Source organism: Bidens hawaiensis, unplaced genomic scaffold, assembly GCF_021521415.1.
Source record: "Bidens hawaiensis isolate Kalapana, Puna unplaced genomic scaffold, B.hawaiensis_p1.1 tig00012997_1, whole genome shotgun sequence".
NCBI lineage: Eukaryota > Viridiplantae > Streptophyta > Magnoliopsida > Asterales > Asteraceae > Bidens > Bidens hawaiensis.
Window position 1 is genome coordinate 448,219 of NW_027492087.1, and position 26,308 is coordinate 474,526.

At 38.0% G+C, this 26,308-nt stretch overlaps 3 protein-coding genes across 3 annotated transcripts; 2 read left to right on the forward strand and 1 right to left on the reverse strand.

The window, feature by feature from the left end:
* The first annotated feature begins 7,099 nt into the window (after positions 1 to 7,099).
* LOC143542823 (nascent polypeptide-associated complex subunit alpha-like protein 1) lies at positions 7,100 to 9,554 on the forward strand. The gene is made up of 4 exons (XM_077035313.1): positions 7,100 to 7,235; positions 8,251 to 8,329; positions 8,787 to 8,914; positions 9,112 to 9,554. Exons 1-4 carry the CDS (start codon positions 7,176 to 7,178, stop codon positions 9,448 to 9,450), a joined length of 606 nt encoding a protein of 201 aa, XP_076891428.1. The 5' UTR covers positions 7,100 to 7,175; the 3' UTR covers positions 9,451 to 9,554.
* A 1,628-nt stretch (positions 9,555 to 11,182) lies between these two features.
* Positions 11,183 to 13,331, forward strand: LOC143542813 (G2/mitotic-specific cyclin S13-7-like). The gene is made up of 3 exons (XM_077035304.1): positions 11,183 to 11,266; positions 11,909 to 12,423; positions 12,541 to 13,331. Exons 1-3 carry the CDS (start codon positions 11,227 to 11,229, stop codon positions 13,306 to 13,308), a joined length of 1,323 nt encoding a protein of 440 aa, XP_076891419.1. The 5' UTR covers positions 11,183 to 11,226; the 3' UTR covers positions 13,309 to 13,331.
* A 1,925-nt stretch (positions 13,332 to 15,256) lies between these two features.
* On the reverse strand, positions 15,257 to 18,144 carry LOC143542811 (stomatal closure-related actin-binding protein 2-like). The gene is made up of 12 exons (XM_077035303.1): positions 17,845 to 18,144; positions 17,633 to 17,761; positions 17,450 to 17,542; positions 17,235 to 17,375; positions 17,086 to 17,154; positions 16,921 to 17,004; positions 16,624 to 16,804; positions 16,404 to 16,520; positions 16,245 to 16,303; positions 15,871 to 16,008; positions 15,621 to 15,770; positions 15,257 to 15,529 (listed from the first exon to the last, which is right to left on the reverse strand). Exons 1-12 carry the CDS (start codon positions 18,127 to 18,129, stop codon positions 15,482 to 15,484), a joined length of 1,494 nt encoding a protein of 497 aa, XP_076891418.1. The 5' UTR covers positions 18,130 to 18,144; the 3' UTR covers positions 15,257 to 15,481.
* Between the last annotated feature and the right edge of the window lie 8,164 nt (positions 18,145 to 26,308).

A 26,308-nucleotide genomic window follows, 5' to 3' on the forward strand; every position in this document is an offset into this window, starting at 1 on the left:
TGCCGGTCTATCCGCATGAATCATGATAGAGGAAACTGAACACTAACCTATTAACAACCGCGCGTCGAACGGTTAATTTATTCAACACGGATATGCCGGTCTTCACCGCATAATTACGTGGAAAGTCGTTGCGTGGGGAAGGCGGCAAAACCCGCATAAACCCAAAAAACGGCAAACCTTCACGCAGGTCAGTTGAAGGGGAAAAGTTCAGTCATCCTACTAAATGAAAGTGCCGGTCTATCCGCATGAATCATGAGAGGAAACTGAACACTAACCTATTGACAACCGCGCGTCGAACGGTTCAAAACAGAATTTCTAACAAAAGGATGAGGAAAACCTACACGCAGGTCAGATAAAGGTAAAGTTTAGCCATCCTACTAAGTGCAAGTGACGGTCCTACCCGCACAATCACGAAAGAGGAAGCAAAACTTCAACCTATTATCTACCACGTTCAAAGGTTAACTTATCCTAAACACTTAGAAATTTCAAAAAAGGATGAGGAAAACCTACACGCAGGTCAGATATAGGTAAAGTTTAGCCATCCTACTAAGTGCAAGTGACGGTCCTACCCGCACAATCACGAAAGAGGAAGCAAAACTTCACACCTATTATCTACCACGTTCAAAGGTTAACTTATCCTCAGAAAAGATGAGGAAAACCTACACGCAGGTCAGATATAGGTAAAGTTTAGCCATCCTACTAAGTGCAAGTGACGGTCCTACCCGCACAATCACGAAAGAGGAAGCAAAACTTCACACCTATTATCTACCACGTTCAAAGGTTAACTTATCCTCAGAAAAGATGAGGAAAACCTCCACGCAGGTCAGATGTAGGTAAAGTTTAGCCATCCTACTAAGTGCAAGTGACGGTCCTACCCGCACAATCACGAAAGAGGAAGCAAAACTTCAACCTATTATCTACCACGTTCAAAGGTTAACTTATTCTAAACACTTGGAAAATTGCTAATTTAAACTAAAGTATGCAAGTCATATAACGTTTACAAAGCAAGGAATCCAACGAAAGTAGCGGTCTTACCCGCAAAAAGATTTATATTTCACAATGATTCATTACAAGAATGGCCGGGTAACTACCCGCCTACAAGAAAATAAATCTATACAAGCTAAATCTATCCTAGCAGTGGGAAGAGATCTTCAAGATCAGGCTTCAGGGCCACTTCCACTTGGACCAGCACCATCAGTAGATCGTGGCAGTTCAAGGAAAGCTTTAAGGATAGCTAGCCCATCATCAGCAGCAGCAACTTGGTTCACCTTCTCCACCACCGGATGCGGGAAGGCGGCATACTGATTCACTGCTTGGTCGTAAACAGCTTCAGTATCAACATTGTACAAAGGGAAGTTGGAAGGCGGGATGCCTTTCTCAACGAACCCTAGACCAAGCAGGAAGCCGGCCTTTTCCCCATCCTCGTGAGAAGCGTTGAGGGCTGCGCTCATAGCATCGTCATAAGACGTCTCTGAGAAGACCCGATGCACAACCTACAAGAAAATATACAAGTATCAAAACCTTTTCTATCTACAAAGAAAAACATAAAGAAATGAAAAGCATACCTGAGACAACGCTTCTCGAAGAAGCCATTCCTTGGCAACCAGAGCTTCTTGGAGGGCAGCTTGAGCTTCGTTACGGGCGCGTTCGGCTTCACTCTTGTTGAGGTTGGCAAGCAACACTTCTTTAGCCGCAGCCTCTTCGACGCCCTTTAGCTTCCGCTCAGTATGGTCAAGCACCCCCCTCTGGTCCAAGATCTCCTGGAGCTTTTTGGCGTCTTCCATCGCCAAGGCATCATGAGCCTGCTGGAGAGCCTCTAATTTGGCTTTAAGCTCTTCATTCTCCACGCGTAGAGGCTCAGCAACAGCTTCAGCCTTGGTGGCCCTCTCGGTTGCGTTCCTTGCAGTTTCCTTAGCCAGCCGAAGCTGTTCATTAACAGCTTGGGCAGCCTTGGAACGGGCCTCGAGCCGGGCCTGAACTTCAACCTCGAGGGCCTTGAAGGCCTTCTCCTTTTCCGCAGCAGCTGCGGAAAGCCTTTGGTTCTCCTCCCGGACAGCCCGCGCCTGAGCCACTTCTTTAATGCGAGCTGCTTTTAACTTGTCGTTTTCACGACAAAGCAGCTCGACGCGCGGCTGCATCCGGGCCAGGAGAACCCGAAGCTCATTGGTTAGCCTACCCTCCTGGTAGCTAGCCATGGCTTCCCCCAACGCACCACTGGGAGCAGCGTGACGAGCCCATTCCACGCACTCCACAGGGGTGCGAAGGGTTGTTCCTCGGCGAATGTTCCATCGTGGAACATACACTTCATTGGAATCCGACACTGCAAAAAACATAAAGCAGTTAGGAAAAGATGATAAAAAAAATATATATATAAAATGGGCCAAAAGAACCCTACGCACCTGTAGGGTCAATAACAGGCCGATAGCCGCCAAACCCATCACCTGAACCCAACGGAAATCCATCCAAGAGGTCAGGCAGATGGGAAGGAGGCAGAGGTTGGCGATAAGCCCCATGCATACCTGAAGGTTCGGCCGTCGTTGCCGATGACGGAGGCAGGGTAGAAGCCGCCGCGGAATCCGCAGCAAAAGTAACCGCCGGCTCGGTGAAAGATGCAGTAAAAATAGCACTCACAGCCGGCGGTGACGTCATCACAGCTGGAACAGTCGGCTCAAAGGAGTGAGCAACTGAACCAGCGGAAGCAGGCGCAGGCGCCTGGGTCGTCGCCTCAGGTAGGCTGACCAAGCCTACCGTCATGGGCGGAGTACTCTGCGCTCCACCCTGGAATGCGTCAACATCCACGCCTGCACAAAGAAGAAAAGTGTTAATGATGGAAAACTATGAAGTTAAAGATAAAGGAAGTTTGTACTTACGGGTTTTCTTGAGCCTGAAAGTGCGGACGGGCGGGGATGAACCTGATGGAGCCGGCCTCTTCACGCCGGTCACCGTTGTCATCCTGGGCTCTTCGGTGACAGTTGTCACAGCCTCCGGAATGGTGATCTTATCACCACCGGGATTCCCCGCCACCTCTTCGCTCTCGGTCTCCGAGTCAGACCGAGGCACCGGATCGGCAGTGGAGGCCACCTTCTCCTTCCCCTTCCCGCCGGCAGCCTTCTTCTTCCGCACCAACGGAGGACCATCTGCGGATTCCTCATCAGAACATACGATTAGAGGAATTCCAGCAGAGGTTTCAACATTGAGGGGTCGAGGGTCGAATAGCGCCTTACCTGGCCGCCTGGCGCTAAGGATCTCATGGCCTAACGGGTAGACCTCCACGAACCGATCCGCCGTTTGTTCTAGGATGGGCGACTCGTTCTCGTCTAGAGCGCGAGTACCCATCTGAGCGGGACCGTCAGCCTCCCGCGGGTACATGAGCGACTGCAAGTCGTTCCCCTCTGAAATAAACAGGAAAGAAGATTAGAAGAAATTCTAAATCAACAAAAGGAAACAAAGCTTACCGTAAGGAACAGAGTTCGAACCGTATTCGAGGACGATGGGGATCTTTTGCGCATCCGCAGCCTTCCACACCCGGCTCATCCCCAGCATCACCATCCCGGACTCCGCAAACCGGTAAACCGGAGATTGGACTCGGGATATCTTCGCAAACCATTCCGCCTCCTGGTAGTTGGAGGCGTGAAGGCTGGGAAGTGCTTGCCCATTCTTGAATTTCATGGCAATGGGGATGGCGCGAGCGGAGATGTAGAAGAACTCCCGCTTCCACGAGCGAAGACTGCGCTCGGTTGCGCAAATCTTCAAACCCTTAATCCGGGTTATCAGAGTATACCACCCCTGGATGCACCTCCAAGAGTAGAAGGTCATCAGGCGGTCAACGAAGGGCTCAATGCCCAGTATCCGGCACACCCACTCGAAGTGGCGAATCTTGGCAATCGCCATCGGATGCACCTCGGTCAGGTGCACACCGTGCCTCTCAAGGACACGGTAAACAAACTTTGTCAATGGGAACCTAAGATTCCCATAAACAAAGAATGCAGCATATACCCCGATCTTGCCTCTGGGGGCATCGTACACCGTCTGATGGGATTCAGGAAACTCAGGCTCGAGAGACTCGAGCATGAACTTCCTGACGAAGTACTGATACAGATCGACAGGCAGAGCACACTGGCACTCGCCAGCAGTACTCTTGTCATCGGCTGTAGATTCGAGATCACGTGAAGACATCTTGCAGATGAAAGAAGAAAACGATTTCAAGGGAATGCTCGACTGAAAAGATGAGTATTCGCCGGAAATCGTTTTGAAGATGAGAAGAGTGAAAGTGTGGATTACAAAGAACCCTCTCCCCCTTTATATACTAATCGCAATTAATGCGATGAATTTAATGCGGAAGAGAGAGAAATCAAAGGTGCAATGAAACTATGACACGTGGCGAAAAGCAAGCTGGCAACAGCTGTTGAAAGGACGCGTACCATTAATTTCGCGGCCACGCGCCCGAGAAATCGCACCCACGCGCCTGAAAAAGCGTCTGGCATGACCATGTACTGTCACGTCACCATAACTTCCTGCACGTCCTGACACAGTCAGAAGAAACCGTCGCACGACGTTTCAGAGGTTTGGACTGTTCTTATCCTCACCAACTCTTCGAATTTCAAAATTCAAAAAGATTCAAAAGTAAGCGGGAAAATACCCCTTACCTTGGCAACCAAGTAACCGTAAGACGGATGCAGGTACAGTGTTAAGGCAAAACCCTTCACATACCTAGCACTCGCAGGGAATTGAAGCCAAGAATAACTTGGCAACCAAGTAACCGTAAGACGGATGCGGGTACAGTGTTAAGGCAAAACCCTTCACATACCTAGCACCCGCAGGGAATTGAAGCCAAGAATACCTTGGCAACCAAGTAACCGTAAGACGGATGCGGGTACAGTGTTAAGGCAAAACCCTTCACATACCTAGCACCCGCAGGGAATTGAAGCCAAGAATACCTTGGCAATCAAGTAACCGTAAGACGGATGCGGGTACAGTGTTAAGGCAAAACCCTTCACATACCTAGCACCCGCAGGGAATTGAAGCCAAGAATAACTTGGCAACCAAGTAACCGTAAGACGGATGCGGGTACAGTGTTAAGGCAAAACCCTTCACATACCTAGCACCCGCAGGGAATTGAAGCCAAGAATACCCCGGCAACAAAGTAACTATAAGACGGGTGCGGGTACAGTGTTAAGGCAAAACCCTTCACATACCTAGCACCCGCAGGGAATTGACGCCAGGGGTACCTTGGAAGTAAAGTAACCGTAAGACGAGCGCGGGTACAGTGTTAAGGCAAAACCCTTCACATACCTAGCGCTCCGCAGGGAATTGAAACCAAGAAGGATCTTCTGGGCAATGCTTGCGGAAACGGAAATAACATCCCCGCATAGCGGGAACGTCGAGAACTACATTGTTTGAGGCTCCAGGATGGAATTGGTGGTTTTAACATAATTGATCACTATGTTCAAAACTACCAAAACCTCAGGGAGAATCCACACAAGTGGGACTCAACGCTCCTGACTTGCGAGGAGGTTACAGCCTACCCGCATCATACCCAAAGATCAAGCAGGAAACTCGGGAATTTCTGCAAGTGACAAGGACTTCCGCGGGAAGAATCCCCATGGAAAACCTTAAAAAACCCTTTTCAAAACCCTTTGCTTAAGTCCAAAAGTTCACCTCACTTTATTAAACACTCATGAGAAGAACATTGGACTGGGGGGACTTGAAGAGGTAGGTCCCAGCAGAGCCCAGTTGGACCCGCAAGACTCACCTTGAAGAGGGACGTCTGCGCAGAAACCAACTGGATCCGCAGGACCCACCATGCTCAGAGACGTGACGTCCTTACGCGCAGTACGCAAGCTGTTCCCGCAGGAAATGCCTCCCAATGGTGAAGGACTCCGCATGTTCCCGCAGCTTCGGATACAAGCCATCAGGGAAGGCCACCCGCGCAGCAAGGCTACACGCACAAGGCACTTAGCTCTCAATCACTCAGTGTCACCTGAAGGAATGAGCAAAGCCGGGAACAATCCCGCACAAGGGCGGGAGGGGGAATACTCCCGCCCAAATAAGCCAGTCCGTACGATACGGGAAGATCTTCTGTACTGTACCTGACGAGGTATGGGCAAAAGATCTGACTAAAGATACGACAGCTTATTGACAACAGTATGGCGAGCAGCATGCTCCTGTACTGTATGTCACTATTAGCCGCTGCCTACTCACCAACTACTGCCATACCACGTGCATAGCCGGCAGTTGGTGGAAAAGGAATAGTACACAGCAGGCCTGGTCACTATCAGCCGCTGCCTACCCACCAACTACTAGCAGGGCACGTGCGTAGGCCACTGTTAGTGGAACAGGAATACTATTGCAGCCGGCCACACCTCCTTGGAAACCTACCTTCGGCTATAAATACCACAAATGGTATGACCATCTCATCTGATCATATCTTAACATATTATCATCATATTATACCTGATATCTGCTCTAGCAATCTCTTAATATACATTTATATTTAAAGAGCAATCTAGTCTGATTCTCACGCCGGAGGGTGGTCACAAGGAGGAACCCCCCCTTCTCAGTGACAAGCTTACGGTGTCTGTTTTGCAGGTTATCAGAAGAACCATCTTCTCCGGGTCTAACCCCTCGTGGGAAACATCTATCTAACCCCCAGGTTACCCGTAATCTGCCCGGGGTCCGGTTAGTGTTTCTTCAAATACCAATAGGTTAAATTACATGGTAATAGTATGACTAAAACCACTAGTTGATGATAGTAAATGACAAGCATGTTGTTAAGTCATAAACTTATATTGTGCTCAAAATCAGGCAAATGAGTTATGAGTGGAAATTAACCGGATAGAGATTTTTAGGGATTTTGTTACGTATGAGCAAAGCCTGTATGTATAATGATTATCTTTAAAACAAACATTTGAATATGTTAAACTTTTCCTCCCTCAATTTGATGCTTGAAATTTGTATCCGTCGCAGCAACACATGGGTCGTTAAATTCTAGCTCGCAAAGAAAAAAACCTCAAAGGACTAAAAGTAATTGGCGAGATAGTTAAAGGACCAAGCATGTTATTAAAGATCATAGTACATATAAATCCACTTCCCACCGTTAGTCACTGTGAGTGTTTTAGGGTTTTTGTTTCTTATCTAAAGCTTTGTCTCTACATATATATATAATAATATATATCATGACTGCTCAAACTCAAGAAGAACTGCTTGCTGCTCATCTTGACCAACAGAAGATTCATGTAAGAACCTTAATTAGTTTCACTTTGGATCTGTTTTGAGTATTTATATGTTGTTCTGTTTCAAGTGATTGAATACTACGTATATTGCTAGCAAGTTCTGATCTAATCCTGATTAGTTGTTTTGTTAATTTTTTTGTTATGCTAATTATCATGTTAGTGTTTTTATTATTAACTGTGCTTTTGGGTTCTGAGTATTATGCTTATTTATGTGTCAAGTAGTATAAAATTTGATAAAAAAAATGAGGACTTGAACTAAGTTATTATTTTTCTAGAGTCTTGAATATAGGCCAGGCCAGTAAACGAACCGGACGCTCATGAACTGTTTGTTGGGAAGGAAGTTCGTTTATTTAATAAACGAGCGAATATGAACAAATTTGTATTTTTCGTTTGATTAAATAAGCGAGCACGAACATATGTTTTGTTCGTTCGTTTATGCCCATTCATTTATGGTTGTTTAAATTTTGATAAATAAGGAAGTAGTTATTTTTTATGTAAATATAAACATAAAAGGGGCTTGCCTAAATTATATGTGTTGTGTGTGTGTATACTTGGTGATGTTTGGTCAATTATGTTAATTAGCGTTTGTTTATGTTTGTTCTATTATGTTCGTTTATGTTTGTTTGCTTTTTTCGTTTGTGTTTGTTTAGGTTTTAAACAATGAACATGAATGTGCCCGTTTTCTTAATGAACGAACATGAGCACAAAATTTGTTCAATTATATGTTTGTGTTCGGTTGAAGTTAAATGAATGAACACGAGCATACCCCCGTCTGTGTTCGTTCACTTCGTCTACAGGCCTACTTGAACATAAAATCTCTTGGGGTTTTACTGTTATTCAGCACTTGAACATGTAGTATGCTTGATATTTGTAAATTTAAATTTTATAAATTCTATTATATATTTATATGTGATGATTGTAATGGTAAAAGTATACTATTTTTTATTTTTACTAAAAAGTTGAACATGAAATGAATTGAGGTTTATCTGATGTTTGAATAAATGATCCCGTCTTGCAGGATGATGAACCATTGGTTGAAGATGAGGACGATGATGAAGATGACGAAGACGATGACAAGGATGATGATGGCGTGGAAGGTGAGAATGACTTTCGATTGTGTGCATAATTTTGTAAATTGCTGCTTGTTCCTTTTCATTTAAAAATACATGATTCATGTTTATACCAATCGAGCCAAATTATATAGCCGTTTGAAGGTCTACATACTTTTGCCAAAAAGAACTTTAATTCAGATATCTATAACCCGTGTAGCGTGATTATGTATACATGTTGGCAGGTTGAAAACATGTTATTCTCCAACCCGAACATGATGCATTTATAAAACAGTTATTCTGTGTCAACCTGAGCCCGTTTAGCCAAAATACTAATATTGAACAAAAGTTATTTCGGCTTGTGCTGTGTGTAGTATTAGTGCCCACCAAATACTACCGTGATTATAAAATAACTGCTCTATTTAGTGGAAATATGGGACCAGTATTTTAATTTATATTATTAATTTTTTTAAAGAAATATGTAATAATTTGTCTGTAAAAGCAGGACATGGAGATGCAAGTGGGAGGTCTAAGCAAAGTAGAAGTGAAAAAAAGAGTCGAAAGGCTATGATAAAGCTCGGGATGAAGCCCATTCCTGGTGTTAGCCGTGTTACTGTCAAAAAGAGCAAAAGTGTAAGTTTTTTATCTGCAAAAAACATTAGCAAAATGAGTGTGTTGGTTACTGGGTCGAAAATCATAATTGGTAACATTTTTGCTTGTTTAGGGATTTTTTTTTATTTTTATTTTTTAAAGGGCACTTTTTTTTATTAATTCAGTAATGATTTTGGTGGTTTTTGTTCACAAATTAATAAATTTTATTACTCTTGCAGGTTCTGTTTGTTATTTCAAAGCCAGATGTATTTAAAAGCCCTGCTTCAGATACTTATGTTATATTTGGTGAGGCCAAAATAGAAGATTTAAGCTCACAATTACAGAGTCAGGCAGCAGAGCAGTTTAAAGTCCCTAATCTCGGTAACAATTCAACCAAGCCCGAGCCGGAGACCTCAGCTGCGGCTCAAGATGATGAAGACATTGATGAGACCGGGGTAGAGCCCAAGGATATTGAGTTGGTTATGACTCAAGCCGGGGTGTCTAGGCCAAAGGCGGTGAAAGCTCTCAAGGCTGCTGATGGAGATATAGTATCTGCTATTATGGAACTGACAAACTAGGTTTGAGATTATGATGCTTTTAAGGTTTGTTTTGAGATTATTATGAGCATGTTCTGTTTTTGTTTTGTGTTGTGCATTGACATTATGGTTGTTTTGGTAACTTTTATATATTTACTAGGCTTTTAGTTTAAGTATGATTTATGAAAAATGTAAACTTTTTCCAATTTACTCTAAAATGAAAATCTTTATTATTGTTTTTGTTATATATGATACATGTCAGTTTGTGATTGTGAGTTCATGAACCTACAATTTATTAAAACATCATTTTATACACATCTTGAAGTGTTTACTTTTCCAGTTCTTACTATACTCAATTACTCATGAGGCATAATATATCTGTCCCGGGTTGTCTTCAAGATTTTTAATACATCCAAATAGTTACAATTTAACAACATGCATCACAACTTCGAATGTGTTCATATACAACTCACCTTGTATCGACGAGATTATACAAATCACTCTTGGATAAAAATGCGTGTGTTTATTACACAAGATTATAAGATAAACTAACGATTCATGTAGGGTTCTAACCAATTGATCCGTGATTAAACATCATCAACACATTAGCATACAACTCAATTGCTAAACAAAGTTATTGGGATAGAAACATCATGGTCGAACTTAAAACAAACATGACCGTAACTCAATAGCAAAACAAAGTTATTGGATAGAAACATCATGGTCGAACTTAAAACAAGCATGACCGTGCTTGAGCAGTTTGGTCGTGTTTAACTGCGTGAATGTTAAGCATCTCTTTAGCCATGAATTAAGAAACTAAACCAAACATATGTTGGTTATTTGTATAGTATTTGGAGTTCATATGTTTCTCTTTCCGTAATGTGTTTCTTAAACATAATGGTAACATGAGTTTGTTGATTTGTTATTTAAACTTAGCACAACTTGTGCTCATTTACTCAATCTCATCTCTTTTCAAGCAATATATCCAAACGCAACTTGATTCGTTTACGTTCACAAAGTTTGAGCTCATCTTAAGGCTAGTCAAACTCGAACTCGTTTATCAAACAAATTACAGTTTTATACTTAAGCTCGTTGGCTTGATTGCATTTGAGCTTTTAGCAAGAGCTCAAGTCAAGATTAAGTAGTTGATCTTAATCAGCTTAAAATTTAGCCCGTTTTACAATAAAGAAAAATAAAAATAAAAATAAAATAAAAGATAGAAAACCAGAACACATTATTTCGACCAAAAATATTTCTTTCAAACATGAATATTTAATAATAATAATAATAATATGTTCGTGATATATGGTATATCGCTTTTTTTTAACTAAAAGAAGATATCACGTGTAAACCTACCATTATTCGGGATCATGTCCAATGTCAACTTCTCGATCGCCGTGAGACCGTACCCCCTAATATGCGGGAACCGGATGGAATCTGTAAACCCTCAGCCACTTTCGAGTTCAAACCCTGAATTAAAGTCATGATTCGTCAATTCACTCAAATGTCATATTAACCGGCCTAAGTAAGAATAAAACATGTATGGTATATTACTATTTAAAAGTTAAAACTAAAAATGGGAAGTGAGAATATCATGAAACAATAGGGGTATATTTGTAATATACTTTATATTATTATTATTATTATTTATTACAGAATTAATTTGAACATCCCAACGGCTATAAGACCGTTGGGCGGCGTATGAAACTCATCATCGTCTTCAAAAAGGGTGGGTCTTCATATCATCGACTTCAATCCACAAATCTAATCTCTTCTGTTCTGTTCTTTGATTTCGATATTCATCAAGATAAAGATAAGATGGCTTCTCGTCATGCTCTTCAAGAACAACAAAACAGAGGTATCAATCAAATCAATTAATTTCTGGGTTTTGATTATTAAGCAATATCTTTGATGATAGGGTTTTAAAGATCAAAACCCCATATTAAATTCTTGATTTTTTATGATTTCTGGATTAAAATCTTGTTTTTTGAGATTGATCTGTCTTCTTTGTGTTTAAATCTAACTTAATTTGTGGGTTTGATTACTAGTTGTTATATCTTATCATGGATATTTAAAGATCGAAACCCTAAATTAAATACCTGATTTTTTGTAATTTTTTATTAATCTTGTTTATTATTGAATCTCTTGTAATATGGTTCTTGAGGACGTTTTAGATTGATTAAATTTGTGGGTTTTGTTAATTAATTAATATTTTTTTGATGGGATTTCAAAGATCAAAACCCTAAACTAATAGTCTTGATTTTTCTGTAATTTATTGATTTTTTTATAATTTATTGGTTAATTAATTAAATATCTTGTTTATGTTTGAATCTCATGTAATCTGGTTCTTGAGGGCATTTCAAAATAATTAGTTATATGGGTTTTTGATTATTATTAATACATTGGGGTTTCAAAGATCAAAACCCCAAATTAAATTCTTGATTTTTTTATAATTTCTTGATTAATTGATTAAAAATCTTGTTTTTTGCAATTAATTAAGGTGAAGCAGTAATGAAGCAAAAAGTGGCGGTTCCGGTGGCCGGACAGAACAAGAGTCGCCAAGCACTAGGTGACATAGGCAACATGGTTACTCTGAGGGGCAAACAACTTCCTGCAGTAACCCGACCTGTTACAAGAAGCTTCTGTGCACAGCTGCTAGCAAATGCACAGAAAGATGCAGCCGAAAAGAAAAAACAGAATGCTGATAATAACAGAATGATGGTGCCAAAGAAGAAAGCTGCAGTCAAGCCGAAAGCACAACCAGTGCCTGATGATGCAACAATAATAGAAATCAGCCCTGACACTGTCGAAAAACAGAAACCCAAAGCATCATCAAACAAAAAACCTCAAGGATCACTCACTTCCACACTCACCGCCCGGAGCAAGGCTGCGTGTGGTCTGAACTACAAGCCGAAGGCGAAAAACATTATTGACATTGATGCTGAAGATGTTAATAACGAACTTGCAGTGGTCGAGTATGTCGAAGACATCTATAAGTTCTACAAATCTGTAGAGGTAAAAAAAACAACACTTACTGATTTTCTTGTATTTCTTGTTAAAAAGCAGTTTTTATTAATTTTTGTAAAGAAAAAGTAACTGTTTTATTAATTTATTGATTTGGGTTTATTGCAGGATGAAACCAAAGTCCATGACTACATACATTCCCAGCCCGAAATAAATGACAAGATGAGGGCTATTCTGATCGATTGGCTGATCGAGGTTCACAACAAGTTTGAGCTCCAAAATGAAACACTATACCTAACAATAAACATCATAGACCGGTTTTTGGCAGCTGAAACGGTTGCAAGAAGAGAACTGCAGTGTGTAGGAATGAGTGCAATGCTGATTGCTTCCAAATATGAAGAAATCTGGGCTCCTGAAGTCAATGATCTTGTTCAAATCTCAGACCGGGCTTACGAGCCCAGACATGTTTTAGTGATGGAAAAGCGGATATTGGGTCGGTTGGAGTGGAACTTAACTGTCCCGACCCCATACATGTTCCTTGTTCGCTTCATCAAAGCTGCTGCTGCAGTCCCACCCGAGACTGCTGCGAGTGTTTTACAAATGGAGAATATGGTCTACTTCTATGCTGAATTGGGAGTGATGAATTACGAGATTATTGTCCGGTTTAGCCCGTCGATCGTGGCTGCAGCCGCAGTGTATGCTGCACGGGCCACGCTGAACAAGAGCCCGTTGTGGCACGAGACCCTTGAGTTGCATACTGGTTTCACAGAGTCACAAGTGGTGGATTGTGCTAAAAGGATGTTGGTGTTTCATTTGGTGGCGGTGACTGATGATAAGAGAAAGGTGATCTACAGAAAGTATTCAAAAGATTTGCGAGGTGGGGTTGCGCTTTACCAGCCTGCTAAATATCTGTTGGCTGCAGCGTTGAAGAGTTAGTTAGTTTGGTACTAGGAGAGATGTTTGTCAAACCGAGTGTTTTTGTTGATTAAGTAGGGGTGAGCACGGTTCGGTTCGGTTCGGTTATTGGGTGAAACCCAAACCTAAACCTAAGCTATCGGTTATTTTAGAATACCAACCGATCGAATTTCGGTTATTCGATTATTCGGTTATTCGGTTTTCGGTTATTTTCGGTTTCGGTGTAGGTTATTTTCGGTTTTTTTATTGTGAGTAAACATTATAAAAAATAGGATACCTTATACATAATGAATTCAAAATACAAAAATATGCACGTGTTGAACCAAACAAATACAAAGTTGTTTTAGTAGTATAGTTTAATAAAAAAAAAAAAACTAAAGGTTTCCCGAATCCCCAATCTTGATCATGTTTATAATCTTCACCACCATCAATGGTAGATTCTTTTGGTATTTTGTTTCTGGCCATAACATCTTAAAAAAAACACGTAGAAAACATAGGTTCGATTAATCGGTTCGGTTCGGTTTTTTTCGGTTTTTTTAAAATGGATAACCTAAAACCCAAAAATCGGTTTTTCGAAAAACTAAAATATTAACCGTCGGTTAATGCTTCGGTTCGGTTTTTTTCGATTCGGTTTTTCGGTTATTCGGTTTCGGTTCGGTTAATTCGGTTTTATGCTCACCCCTATTATTAAGATCAGAACAAATTCTTTGATATATCATAATATCATATTGTTGGAACTTTAATCTCATTTTTTGATATAATAACTTTCTACGTTTATTATTCCTTGAGCCTTTATGATTAGGACTGTTCACGAACCGAACTGAACCGAACGTGGACATGCTGAACTTGGTTTGGTTTGAAAGTGAGCCGAACCGAGCGGATTGAATTTTAAGAAACGAGCGATATCTTAATGCTTGAACGTGGTTTGGTTTGAAACCGAGCGGCCTGGTAGCTTGGTTTTGCTTGGTTTCGTACAAAGTTTCCAATTTTAAATTTCTAAACCTTCAAAATATTCATTAATTTGACTTTCAACTTTAAATTGTCTAAAGTTCCACCTTTAAAAATGTATAAAACTTTTAACAACAAATATATATGGTTTAAATTTTAACTTTGAATTCAACACAAATAATTGAAATTTTAAAAATTTTAAAAAAATAGTATTAATATTCATTCATAAAGTTTAACTAATAAATAAAAAATAATTCGAGCAAAACGAACCGAACTTTTGCCGAGCGAGGGTCGTGCTTGGATTGTTTTTAAACCGAACCGAGCCGAACGGCTTTCCAAACCGAGCTGAAATCGAACGAGCATTTTTCAAGCAATTTTCGAGCGAACGACGAACGAGTGGCGAGCATTTTGGACAGCCCTATTTATGATTCTTGAATAATTCGAGCAAAACGAACCGAACTTTTGCCGAGCGAGGGTCGTGCTTGGATTGTTTTTAAACCGAACCGAGCCGAACGGCTTTCCAAACCGAGCTGAAATCGAACGAGCATTTTTCAAGCAATTTTCGAGCGAACGACGAACGAGTGGCGAGCATTTTGGACAGCCCTATTTATGATTCTTGAATTTTGAAATCCTCTTAACATGTTTGATAATTTCTTGAAAGCATTATGATTCCAGCTTTTTAGTTTGGATACTTTCAAAGTAGTCAAACCCGGGTTGTGAAGGAACCGGTTCAGGTTTAACACGACTTTTAAACATATGGAATCAGTTAGGGGTCGGAACTTTTACTCATCCAACATTTATGTCATTTAAGTAGCGGTTAATCATTGTGATTCACGTCGCCAAAAGTTGGTTGTAGTTGCAATTCTCGGGCGTTCGTGTCAGTGACGCATCATAGATTTTTGTGTCATATCCCCCCCCCCCAATGTGGAGGGTTCAAAAAATATCTCCAACTGATGTTTAGCAATATATTTAAGATGTATATTTTCCCAAGATAAAGATTCAATCAAAAGACCTCATTGTTATATTAAAAATGCAATTGTAAAAAAATAATGTTACAACCAATGAACAGGCAAACCAAAACTATGCCTATAAAGGATGCACAAATGACCAAATTAGTAGAAAAATAAAAACACAACTAAACACACCCAAAATAAACTTAAAACACACACAAAATTACAAGTGAAAAAAAAAATTGAAATAATCAATCCCTTTTTGGAAATCTGGTTATACTTGCATTAGTGAAAAGTCAGAGAAGATAAAGTGATGCTTGATCATCTGGTCCAGCCAATACCACCTGTCATTGTATAATAATAATAATAATAATAATAATATAGTTTTAAAAATCATATTTGCCAAGGTGGAAAATAAAGATGGAAATTACATACATTGCAATCAAGAGCGTATCTTCGCGCTAGAACAATTGCTGCGTTTCTTTCGCGTTCTGTTTCAAACACTAATACAAAAGATTGCCCCTTTCTTGATTGCCAAAATAATGATTTAGCCGCCACATTCCCGCCACCTCTAAATCCACACAGCTGAAATTTGGTAAAAAGGAAAGTAATTATTTTTTATTTTATAAACAGATAATCCGATATTTTGAATGTTTTAAACGGTAAAATGATATATAACTGTAACCTGCATTGATGTAGAGGAATAAGCATCTCTGGCCTTTGTAATCCATCCTTTTGAAAGCTTCATTCTCATTTTTCCGACACGTAACAAATGAGCAGAATGTGACGAAGAATTCCGCCCGTTCATCTGAGAAATCACCACCTGCGGATTTCAATATAAGAACTTTAATTTAATTTCATGCGCAGTCAAGTAAAATAAAACATAGATGTTTTATGACCTAACTGCATATTGTCAAAATATTTCTATCTAATTGTCAAAAGATTCCCACGCGTCATTATTAAAAGGGTATCTTGAAATTTGACTAATATAAAAACATCTTTGTACCAAACTATGTGTAGAATAAAAAATGGGCATTAATATAATCCATATTAACATACACTGAATTCAGAATTGCCTTTTCGAGAAAGCGTCTCCACGTAACTCTCTAATCCAACAGCTGTTACAAAAGAATATATATTATAACAAATCTACTTCACTATCAAGATATAAAAAAGAACACTTTAGTTATAAAAAGATGAAAAAGAAAAAGAGCTAACCAGGTTGTACAGGACAGGCTGTCGTAACAGTAGATTTTTGCCCATGTGATATGATATCAACTTGCAAAATCCGTCCAACATCATAGGGCTCGGGTGCATAAACGGATTTGTTAGCACCTAATGAATATAAATTTAACCAAATAATGTTAGAAAATAAATATTTGCAAAGATTTTAGTGCGCATGCAGATTATAATATGTAATAACAAATTAACAAGGTACCTGAAATAAGCTCTCGTCTGCTACATTCTGATGATAAACGGTACCACTGAATAGAACATTTTGAGAGCTCCATTGCTTCTTCTGAACGCGGTTGAAGTCGTAGAATCGAGCCCAAACTTTCGGAACCTTCTAGAACATGCAAGCTTAAGTTGTTATCCTCACCATATTTCTTCAGCATTAACTGCGTTCAGATTATGATTTAAGAAGTTATGTGAATGTAACAAAAGCAAACCACCACTAATTTAAATATTTGATTACATTAAACTATTTCAGATTTATGTCTATTTTAAGATATACCTCTTGCTGAAGCTTCACTGAGAATGCAGACTTCTCTTGTATTTGTAACCTCAAGGCTCGAAGCTCATGTTCCATATCCATTACCTATAAGTTATTAAGATATTAAATTAGAAATAAACTAAACAAGCATAATAAAAGTTTCAGAAAAAAATAAAAAATAAAAACCTTGCAGGGGTGATGCAATAACCTAATTCTTCTAGCCTGCTGGATTTCCTCCACCATCTCCCCCATTTCCTAACGAGAAACCGGTCAAATAGTCAATCTCTTTACAAGAAAAGGCGTAATATATATTAACAGTCGTAAGATTATGTTACCTGTATTCCTGATGTTAGTGATATTCTTTCTTGCTCATCAAGAGCCTCACCGATTCTTCTCACTACTGCTTTTGCACTTTCAATTTCTGCACACGCAAACGATCTTTCTTGGTTTACCAGTTTTTTAGCGTCTTCAGAAGCCTGCAAATAAATAATTAAATACTATCTCTAAAAAGAATTAAATTTTATTGGTGAAAGTGATCAAAATCAATTACCTGTTTGAGAAAGTTTGCAAGTTTCTTCACTTCAAATTTTTCTTGTATCAACTCCCCTTCGTTTTGTGTCAACTTTACTGCCAATGCTTCCACCTATAACAAATTAATAATTATCATATGTTATTTTTATTACCACATCATTAATAATCGTAATAATAATTATAATAAGGTTATAAGGCATACCATAGAGATAGCTTTTACAACATCATCCTTATTACGACCAGCTAATCGTCCTCTTAAATATTCTAAAGCATCTCTAAGTTTCTTCAAAAGCACATGACCCTCTAAGGAAGCCACATCTTTAAGTTTAGCCTACATATAGTAACACAACATATTGTTTGTTATAAGTAACTAATTTTGTTTTATTCACATACATTTTATAATTATAGTTATACCTCATCAGACAGCTTAGCTGCAGCAGACAGATTCTTGTCAAACTTACTGGCCAAGTCACGAACCGAGAGCCGTTTATGTTGGTCAGATAACCGTTCGGTTTCTTGTGCCACAATGTCTTTTAATGGTGGTCCCTTATTCTCCACGGTTGCTTCATCGAGAATCTGATTGTCGGGCCCTAATTTATATTTAGGGAATTTATTGGATTTGAAGCTCACATCGGCTGATACGGACAAAACAGCTTGCATTTGCATCTCATCAAAAACTTCAGGAGTTACTTTTGTCATTCTTGTAACTTTATGTTCTACAAACCAAAAATAATATCATTAGCACCCTAAGCTCACAGATCTTGCAAGTAATTAATTTCTTCAATACTAAGTAAATATTAAGTGATACACTCATTCATTATCCACCAAAACAAAACTCCATTATTTCACTTTTGACTTTTGAGAGTCAAACAGGTCTGTTATTTCCATTTCATATAAAAAGTTGAATAATTTCAAGCAGAAAGTAACTATCAGTTAGTTATGGAAAAAAAATGTTTACAAAACAGAAACATTTTGTATCACAAAGCATTAAAACACAAAGATGCATATTTTGATTTAAAAAAAGTCAAAATTGGACTACTTTATAGCAGATCTACATGGACTAATAAGTTTTAACTAACTTGTTCAAATCACAGATCCACTACGGCAAAGAATAAAAGCAAGGGATAATAAGATGAACAAGAAACCTAACAATTTAATAAATAAATAAAAAACATATAAAAAAACAGAATAACATGAAAAAAAAGTATATTAATATAAAAATATAAACTTTAAAAAAAACAAAAATATGAACATGAAATAGAAGAACTTAACTGCATTCAAAACTAGGTTAAAACAAACAAACCCTAATTCATCAGCAAATAACATTTTCTTTCTCTAATTAAAATGTAATTAATTAAACTACAGTCTTAATCAAAGTAGTTAGTTTTCAGCTACATTACAACAAATACACCAACAATAATATACAAAATATTCCAGCTAAATGAGTCAATTACATGATCACCAAAGAAAACAAAGTAAGAAGAAACTGATGCATTAGAAGAGGCATAAAAACCCTAACTTGAAAAAGTACTTACAGTGAAGAATGTGTGTGTGTGTGTTTTTTTCACATGGTGTGAGGAATGAATGATGGTTGTCTGGGAAGAAGAAGAAGAAGAATCCTATAGAGGAAGATGATGTCTGTAAATATTAATATGCTTTTGAAAAAGCAAAATTATTAATAATAATAATAATAATAATAATAATAATAATAATAATAAAACTGAAAAAGGAAAAGCTGCCTCTGCCCCAAACATACTTGGTCCACCATAAGCCAAAACTTGGTTGGTTTTACCTTAGTAGAACTATAGTAATGTATTTAATATTATTTACGGGCGTGTTTAATACATAACCAGTTTTAGTATATATTGTCAGAGAATCGTATAAGAAATTGTACGTCTTGCGTGTAGGTAATTTCGTTAAGAGGGATGAACATAACTATTAATGTAGTTCTCGTAATTCTCTTTTTTATATTAGTGTTATATTTTTATTTTTTATTTGAACGGTCAATAAACATAGAATGTTTAGGTACTCTGTACGGGGTGACCCAATGGCTAAAGGCAACCGTTAGCTGGCTCAACCCAGCTGTACGGAGCCCTTAAGCGTCTCCAAGTTATCTCCAGTTCCGGGGAAAATCCACTCACCCGAAGACCCACTTGCGATAAAACCCAGATGCCCTTAGGATCGATATTACAAAGATCACCATGGGTTTCGTTTCGGTTTTAAACTACCTATGTAACTCAATGTTGAAGACTAAATATGACAACGATGTGAATTTTAGTATATGTGGTTTAATTAGATTCAATATGTTTATGATTTGAATGCTGAAAAATCATTAAAAAAAATTAATACATAATCTCTTCTCAAATCACTATCTATGATACACGCTAATAATTGCACGTCAAAAATATCTAACTAAATAATTTAGTTTTGGAAAAGAGTATACTTGGAATAGTATTATGTATTTTTATAGAGGAGATCGTATAATAACATCCTATCGTATATATATTTTTTTCTAAAGTTTAATCATTTTAGTAGCTTATTATTCTTCTACATATATGTTTGTTAAATAGCTAATGTCAATTAATCCTTTTCTTTTTTTTCTTTTGTATAAAAGAATAGCATATTTGTTTCCAACTATCTAATAAGTAGTCACTCTCCCACCCTTCTTTTGTCATCAGTCATCACCACTCAAAACATCAGTACATCTTGTCGTTTTTCGAGTAAGCGACTTAATCAAACACCAGTTGTACGTATTTAATAATTATCCTACTTGTAGAACAACTTAGAACTAGAACTTGAATAAGTGTAATCCTGATTTGGCCCAATCCAACATGTCATGCTCGTTCTTGATCGATGTGTAAGAGCTAACATGTTTATTATCTGTAAAAGGGAGACTTTATCCCCACTAGAGAGACTTGGCTCGTGGTATGGTCTCTACTTACACTTCAATAACATACTTCTTCCAATACAACTTCTCTTTCTTGATACAATGTTAATTGCCCATTGTATATTATATACTCACTTAGGCTTCGACCTTAACGTACCCTCTAATGAGTTGTTTAATGTCATTACAAGTGACAACCTTGATCATAGCATAACCAAGACCGTTGGAACATTGGACAACATATCGTTGGGAGATTTGTTTCGCCAACGGTCTTTTTACCTAAACATTCCATGAGGCACGTTAGCGTTCCTATGTCAGTACACGTGACTGCCGGATTTCGCACTCTTATATACAAGTGAAAGTCGAAACGTATTTATTTTGTCAACTTTAACAATTAACAGATATATTTTTATTTTTGTGATTTTCAAAAGAAAAATGATTTTGTAAAAGAATTAGCATTGTGGCAAACCCACATGACTTGGATTGCATGAGGAGCCTGTTATGTCACGGTTGAAAACTATAGAGACCGTGAACCGTACCGATAAACACGACAAATCGCAAAAGGACAAATATCATAATTCTTTTTTTTAATTGAAGTTTATGATAATATTTTAGCCAAAGTTGTTGTTTAATTATTTCCACTTACTTGATGATTAAACATTACCTTTGACATATGAATATTTGGCTTTCTCTATTCATACACCCAGTTTACTATCTATACACCCTGCCCTACTTATACTACTCGTATAGCTTATACGAGTAGTATAGATGTCAGCTTTATGTCAGATGCCGTTGACCATATAATACGAGAAGGTTTATACGAGTAACCCCTCATACGAGTAGTATGGGCCATACGAGATTATTTGAAATTTCATATGACATAACAACTTTATACTTTCTGCCATGACACATTTTTTGAGATTGCCTATACGACCATGTCTCATACGAGTTACACGAACTATACGAGATAAATTACATATTTTTTGAGATTGCATGTATGATCATGTCTCATAGGAGTTACACGAACTATACGAGATAAATTTTATGTTATCCAAAATTAGTTGTAAGTTGTGTCATTTGAATGTGTTACTTGTAATATTAATCTTCAATTTATATTATGCTATCATGTTTAACTATATTATTTTAAATCTATAATTACACATACAAATCACATAGTAATAGAAGTAACAATACCACATAACATAGCATACCACATAAATACAAAATAAGAGTTCACCCTACGAACATCCATAATCAAGTACATCACAACCATAAAAACATAACCGAGAACACAAAAACAAGTCCACATAAACAAACAAGTTGCCCAATGAAAACCCTATGCTGGTGGAGGTGGGTGCCCAGCGGGATGGTGCTGCTGACTTGAAGACTGAGATGGATGGTGCTGTTGACCCGAAGACTGAGATGGCTGGTGCTGATGACCCGAAGACTGAGATGGATGGTGCTGATGACCCGAAGACTGAGATGGATGGTGTTGCTGACCCGGGTGCTGAGGAGTAGGAGGGGGGTTAAAACCCTGTGATCTGGCCCATTCAACCGTCCATTATTGAAACCAAACCTGACTCGACTGAATATGTTAGATATCCTGAATAATTTGGCGTGGCACTGCCGGACCTCGAACAACATGCCTGTGGTGATATTGATGATGTTGTTGAGCGGGGTCATTGTGTTGGTCCTGAACGTGATGGTCAGGGGGGGCTGAACCTGAACATGCTCATGCTGCTGAGGCTGCCAAACAACTCCAGGCACCACAGAGAAACGTAAACCCAAGTTTGGGAACTCCGTAGCAATGTTCATACGTCTCACTGTATTTTTATCTAAACTCCTCGCCTTTTTTACATGCATACCACAAACAGAATCCGGGTTGAGCAAACCTAAATTGCGCCCGATGGATGTAATATAAGATCCACAAATAATCTCACCATCCTGCCGTTTGCTATGAAGAGTAGCAAAGTAAGAAGCCATACACCATGCAAGGTTACAATTAACCGGCGTCAACAAACAATATAAATAAAACAGACACTCCCTACTATTCCGACGACCAGTAATAGAACACGCGATGACCTTGTGTAGGTATCGATGAAGAGGATCAATAATCGAACTCGACCTGGCCTTTATATTAAATGGGCCGGTACCAATCTGACCCCAAAACTGTGTCACTGTTTGGTCATTCTCCACAAATATACCCTCCTCGAACTCCGGACAAAGAACACGCTCCTCTGTGTACAACCCTTTGCCTGCAATGCTTTTTTACGTTCTCATTGATGTGCCATTTACATAGTAGTTTGGCGGCATTCAGGAAGACAGTCTCGCAGGCATTCATCAGGGCAAGATCACAATCTGTTAATATCACACGTGGCATCATGCAGTTGTCTAACGTCGTCTTCAGCATCGTTAGCACCCACGTGAAAGTATCCTCCTTTTCATTAGATATAGTTGCCATTGCTATATGAAAGGTCTTGCTAGTTGAAGTTACACCAACGATTTGTACAAACGGCATCTTGTATACGTTTGTATTGTATGTTGTGTCTATCACCAACACATGCGGGAATGCCCGATATATCATATACGACGTTGGATGAACGAAGAATAAGTCCTCCAGGGCATTTGTGGAAGGATTCGTGCGATGGTTGTGTATATAAGTCGTGTCTTGCAACAAATTAAAAAGAACCTCCATCGGGCTTCTTCCTCGGCGGTCCTCTTTACGGATCTTTTGCCCTTCATTGTACACGGTTTTGATGCATGTCACATTTCTTTCATCCTTAGACTTTAAATTGCATAGAATGTCACGTGGTGGCGCTCGGTTTCGATACATATCATGTACCATAACCTTTTGAACAGGAGTAAGTCTGCCTGCGTACGCATGACCCTCGAAATGTTGAACAAGTGCATGGTTGTGTGTATCATCAACCATCCGTAACCTCCAACCATTGTATTGTCGCAAATAGTTGCCAATTAAACTAAAATTGCAACCGGTTTTAATTGTACCATAACGCCTAACTGTCGCAGTACAATTGTATGACCCGCCATGATCACACATTAGCCAAAATTTAACGACTTCCCCACCAGCGTTTGTCTTCGACCGTTGGGTTACAACGACAACACCAACTTCACGACCTATTTTTTTTGCCCAGTCCTTAAGTTCGTCGACAGATGAAAACAACTGAAAACAAATTTAACATTCTGTTAAAACTAATATCGTCAAATATAAAATAATAGAAACACTCTATATAAAATATTTTATACCTCATTGGTTGAAAATGGTGAGACATTGTAGGAAGTTTCACCAACACAATCTTCTTGATTATCATCATCATAAAATGACATATCTAACTTGTTTTTTTATCATTAAATTTTTGACGTATTAGAATACTATGCAATGAATAAGCTCTATATATATTTGATTCGTTAGAATATTATGTCGTGTCATATAATTAATGGTAGAATCTTGTTTCGCGTCAAATAATTTACCGAATATTATATCGTGTCAAATAATTACCATGCCTGTACGAGTCGTATAAACTATACTAATCGTATAAAACTTGTCATTCACGGGTCTTCCTATACATGGTACACTGAACTAACAAGTCGTATAGACTATACTACTCGTATAAGTCTTAAGTCTAGTCAAGCATTATCTAAAAAGTTGCGTACACATATGAAAATCTAGTATGTACGGTCTGAGAAGTGTGTGTGGTGATTCAAAACGACTCGTATAGGCTATACTAGTCGTAAAGAGGGTGTATGTGGATTATACGAGTAGTATAGGCTATACTACTCGTATGGATACCAACAATGTCTCGTATAAGCCATACGACTCGTATAATAATTTGGTCAAACGCCTTTTTCAAAAAGCTGGTGGTTGTCAGTGTACAGATATCTATACGACTCGTATAAGCTATACGAGTCGTATAAAGGGTGTATGAATATTGGAGCAGGGTGTAGCATTAGCAGGCCCCTTTCTCTTTGATTGTCCGATTATTTTAGGGTTATATACTTTATCTAAGATAATCACTTTTATATTATTATTATTATATATAACTAAACTTATTATAGAGCATTTAAATTTAAGCAAATCACCAATTTAATCATTCTGTTAAGTTTTAACCTAAGTTGTGAAATCATATTGTATGTCTTTTCTTGTATCGAGTTTGTTCTATGTTTATAATATAGAATATCATCAGACATCAATGCGTAAGATAAAACAGTTTTTATGTTAATCACATTTTTTATACATATTTGTCATCTTTATGATGCTAAGAGCATTCACAGCCCGCCCACATCTCTATCTCTATAATTACATTATAAAACACTATATTTCTCTTTCATGTTTAATTAAATAATACTTTTCATACTTTTATCAGAGACAAACTTTGTTTCCCCAAATTTACCAAAAAAACACTACATTTCTCTTTTCACCATATAATTTACACTCACAACCATTTAAAACTTCACCCTATAATTTACTAATTCCCCCAACATAATTATGAAGGATGGGTTGGGAATGCTCTAAGAGACTCAGATGTCTATCTTGTATGATACAATGATGAAACAAAACATAACCTTATTTAGCCAAATCAAATATGGTTCACGCTCTATAGAAGAAGTAACTAAAAAACTTGTGTTTTACATTAATTGAATAGATGAAATATCAAATAGTATTAAGGAGTTGGTAATGAAAATTTAGGATTATGAAAAGACATTTTTAAGATAAGATTATTAGTGAGCATATGTGTAAGTAATTAACTTGAAATTAATATATTTAAAGTTAAATATCTCAAATAATAAGTTACTACATGACACTTTATAAATGATGAAACAATAGTTGGCAATGAAGATTCAGCATACTCTATCAACACTTATCTACAATTATGTTGAAAAACATGGTCTCTTAACAAAATAAATGTGGTCACCTCTTTTTTACGATATCACATGGTTTATAATTTATAAATACATAACACGTTCGTTGTTAAAGCAATAAAAAGTAATAATAAACAGTACTGTAATATTAAAGAAAGTAACAAAAATCGAAAATAAAAATAAACTGTGAGGTCCCACATTTTACAGCTTGTGTCTCCTTGAATAGCGCAATTATCGAAGAGAAACTGGCGCGTGTATTGACTTGACTGCGCGTGAGTTGTAGGTTCTTTTTTCTTACTCTTTTTTTATTAAAATTTATTTTAATATTTCATTATTATTTTATTCAATTAAAACAGTCATTTTTTTATTTTTTTATTATTTTTTTTTATAAATTGGATGTGGCTCACTGGTAGAGCACCCACTTTACTAGTGAGAGTTAAGGGTTCAAACCTCACTATCACCAATTTATATTGGAGATATGAGGGATGACCCTGGCAGGGTTCGAGTCCTGATCTCACCCGGTTTTACCGGCTCCTCGTTGTCGTGCCATTTGACGGGCGTGAGGGTCGGGTTTTATTCGGTGAATCCCTCAATAGATGGACCGCTAGGATCTCCGTTCGTCCGGACTAATGACCGGCTCAAGCTACCTTTAGCCAATAAGTCATCTTTTAGCATGCCAAATTGACATGAACCTTTACAAATAATTAATGATTTTCTTTTTTTTATTATCCAAAGTTATATTACTAAGATAATATTTAACCTTATATAAGAGTTTTTTTTAACACATTTTATTTCCTCCTAAAATACTAATTTAAACTCATCACCTCTATTTGAAAAAGATAAATATCATTCTAGTAGACCATTAAATATAATAAATAATAAAACATAAGATAAATTAATTATGGCTACCATACGTAACATCACATACATACACACCCCTTATTCATAACGAAATTTACACTTCAACATTAATTATACTTTAACAGATTTTAAAGAACCCCCATAACTTGAATCTTCTTTTTCATCAATGATTTTTGATAATCACTTATGCAATAATGAAATACGTTTTTTTAATTCCTAAGTGTTATGAAAACAAGTTATTAATTCACTTGCAAT

Excerpts from the sequence above, each read along its gene's own strand:
- LOC143542823 (XM_077035313.1), top strand. The coding sequence starts at position 7,176 with ATGACTGCTCAAACTCAAGAAGAACTGCTTGCTGCTCATCTTGACCAA. Across the intron at positions 7,236-8,250 it reads TTGACCAACAGAAGATTCAT|GATGATGAACCATTGGTTGA; the intron begins GTAAGAACCTTA and ends CCCGTCTTGCAG. Across the intron at positions 8,915-9,111 it reads CTGTCAAAAAGAGCAAAAGT|GTTCTGTTTGTTATTTCAAA; the intron begins GTAAGTTTTTTA and ends TTACTCTTGCAG.
- LOC143542811 (XM_077035303.1), bottom strand. The coding sequence starts at position 18,129 with ATGACAAAAGTAACTCCTGAAGTTTTTGATGAGATGCAAATGCAAGCT. Across the intron at positions 17,376-17,449 it reads TTGCAAACTTTCTCAAACAG|GCTTCTGAAGACGCTAAAAA; the intron begins GTAATTGATTTT and ends ATTTATTTGCAG. Across the intron at positions 15,771-15,870 it reads ATTCCTCTACATCAATGCAG|CTGTGTGGATTTAGAGGTGG; the intron begins GTTACAGTTATA and ends ACCAAATTTCAG.
- LOC143542813 (XM_077035304.1), top strand. The coding sequence starts at position 11,227 with ATGGCTTCTCGTCATGCTCTTCAAGAACAACAAAACAGAG. Across the intron at positions 11,267-11,908 it reads TCAAGAACAACAAAACAGAG|GTGAAGCAGTAATGAAGCAA; the intron begins GTATCAATCAAA and ends CAATTAATTAAG. Across the intron at positions 12,424-12,540 it reads AGTTCTACAAATCTGTAGAG|GATGAAACCAAAGTCCATGA; the intron begins GTAAAAAAAACA and ends GGTTTATTGCAG.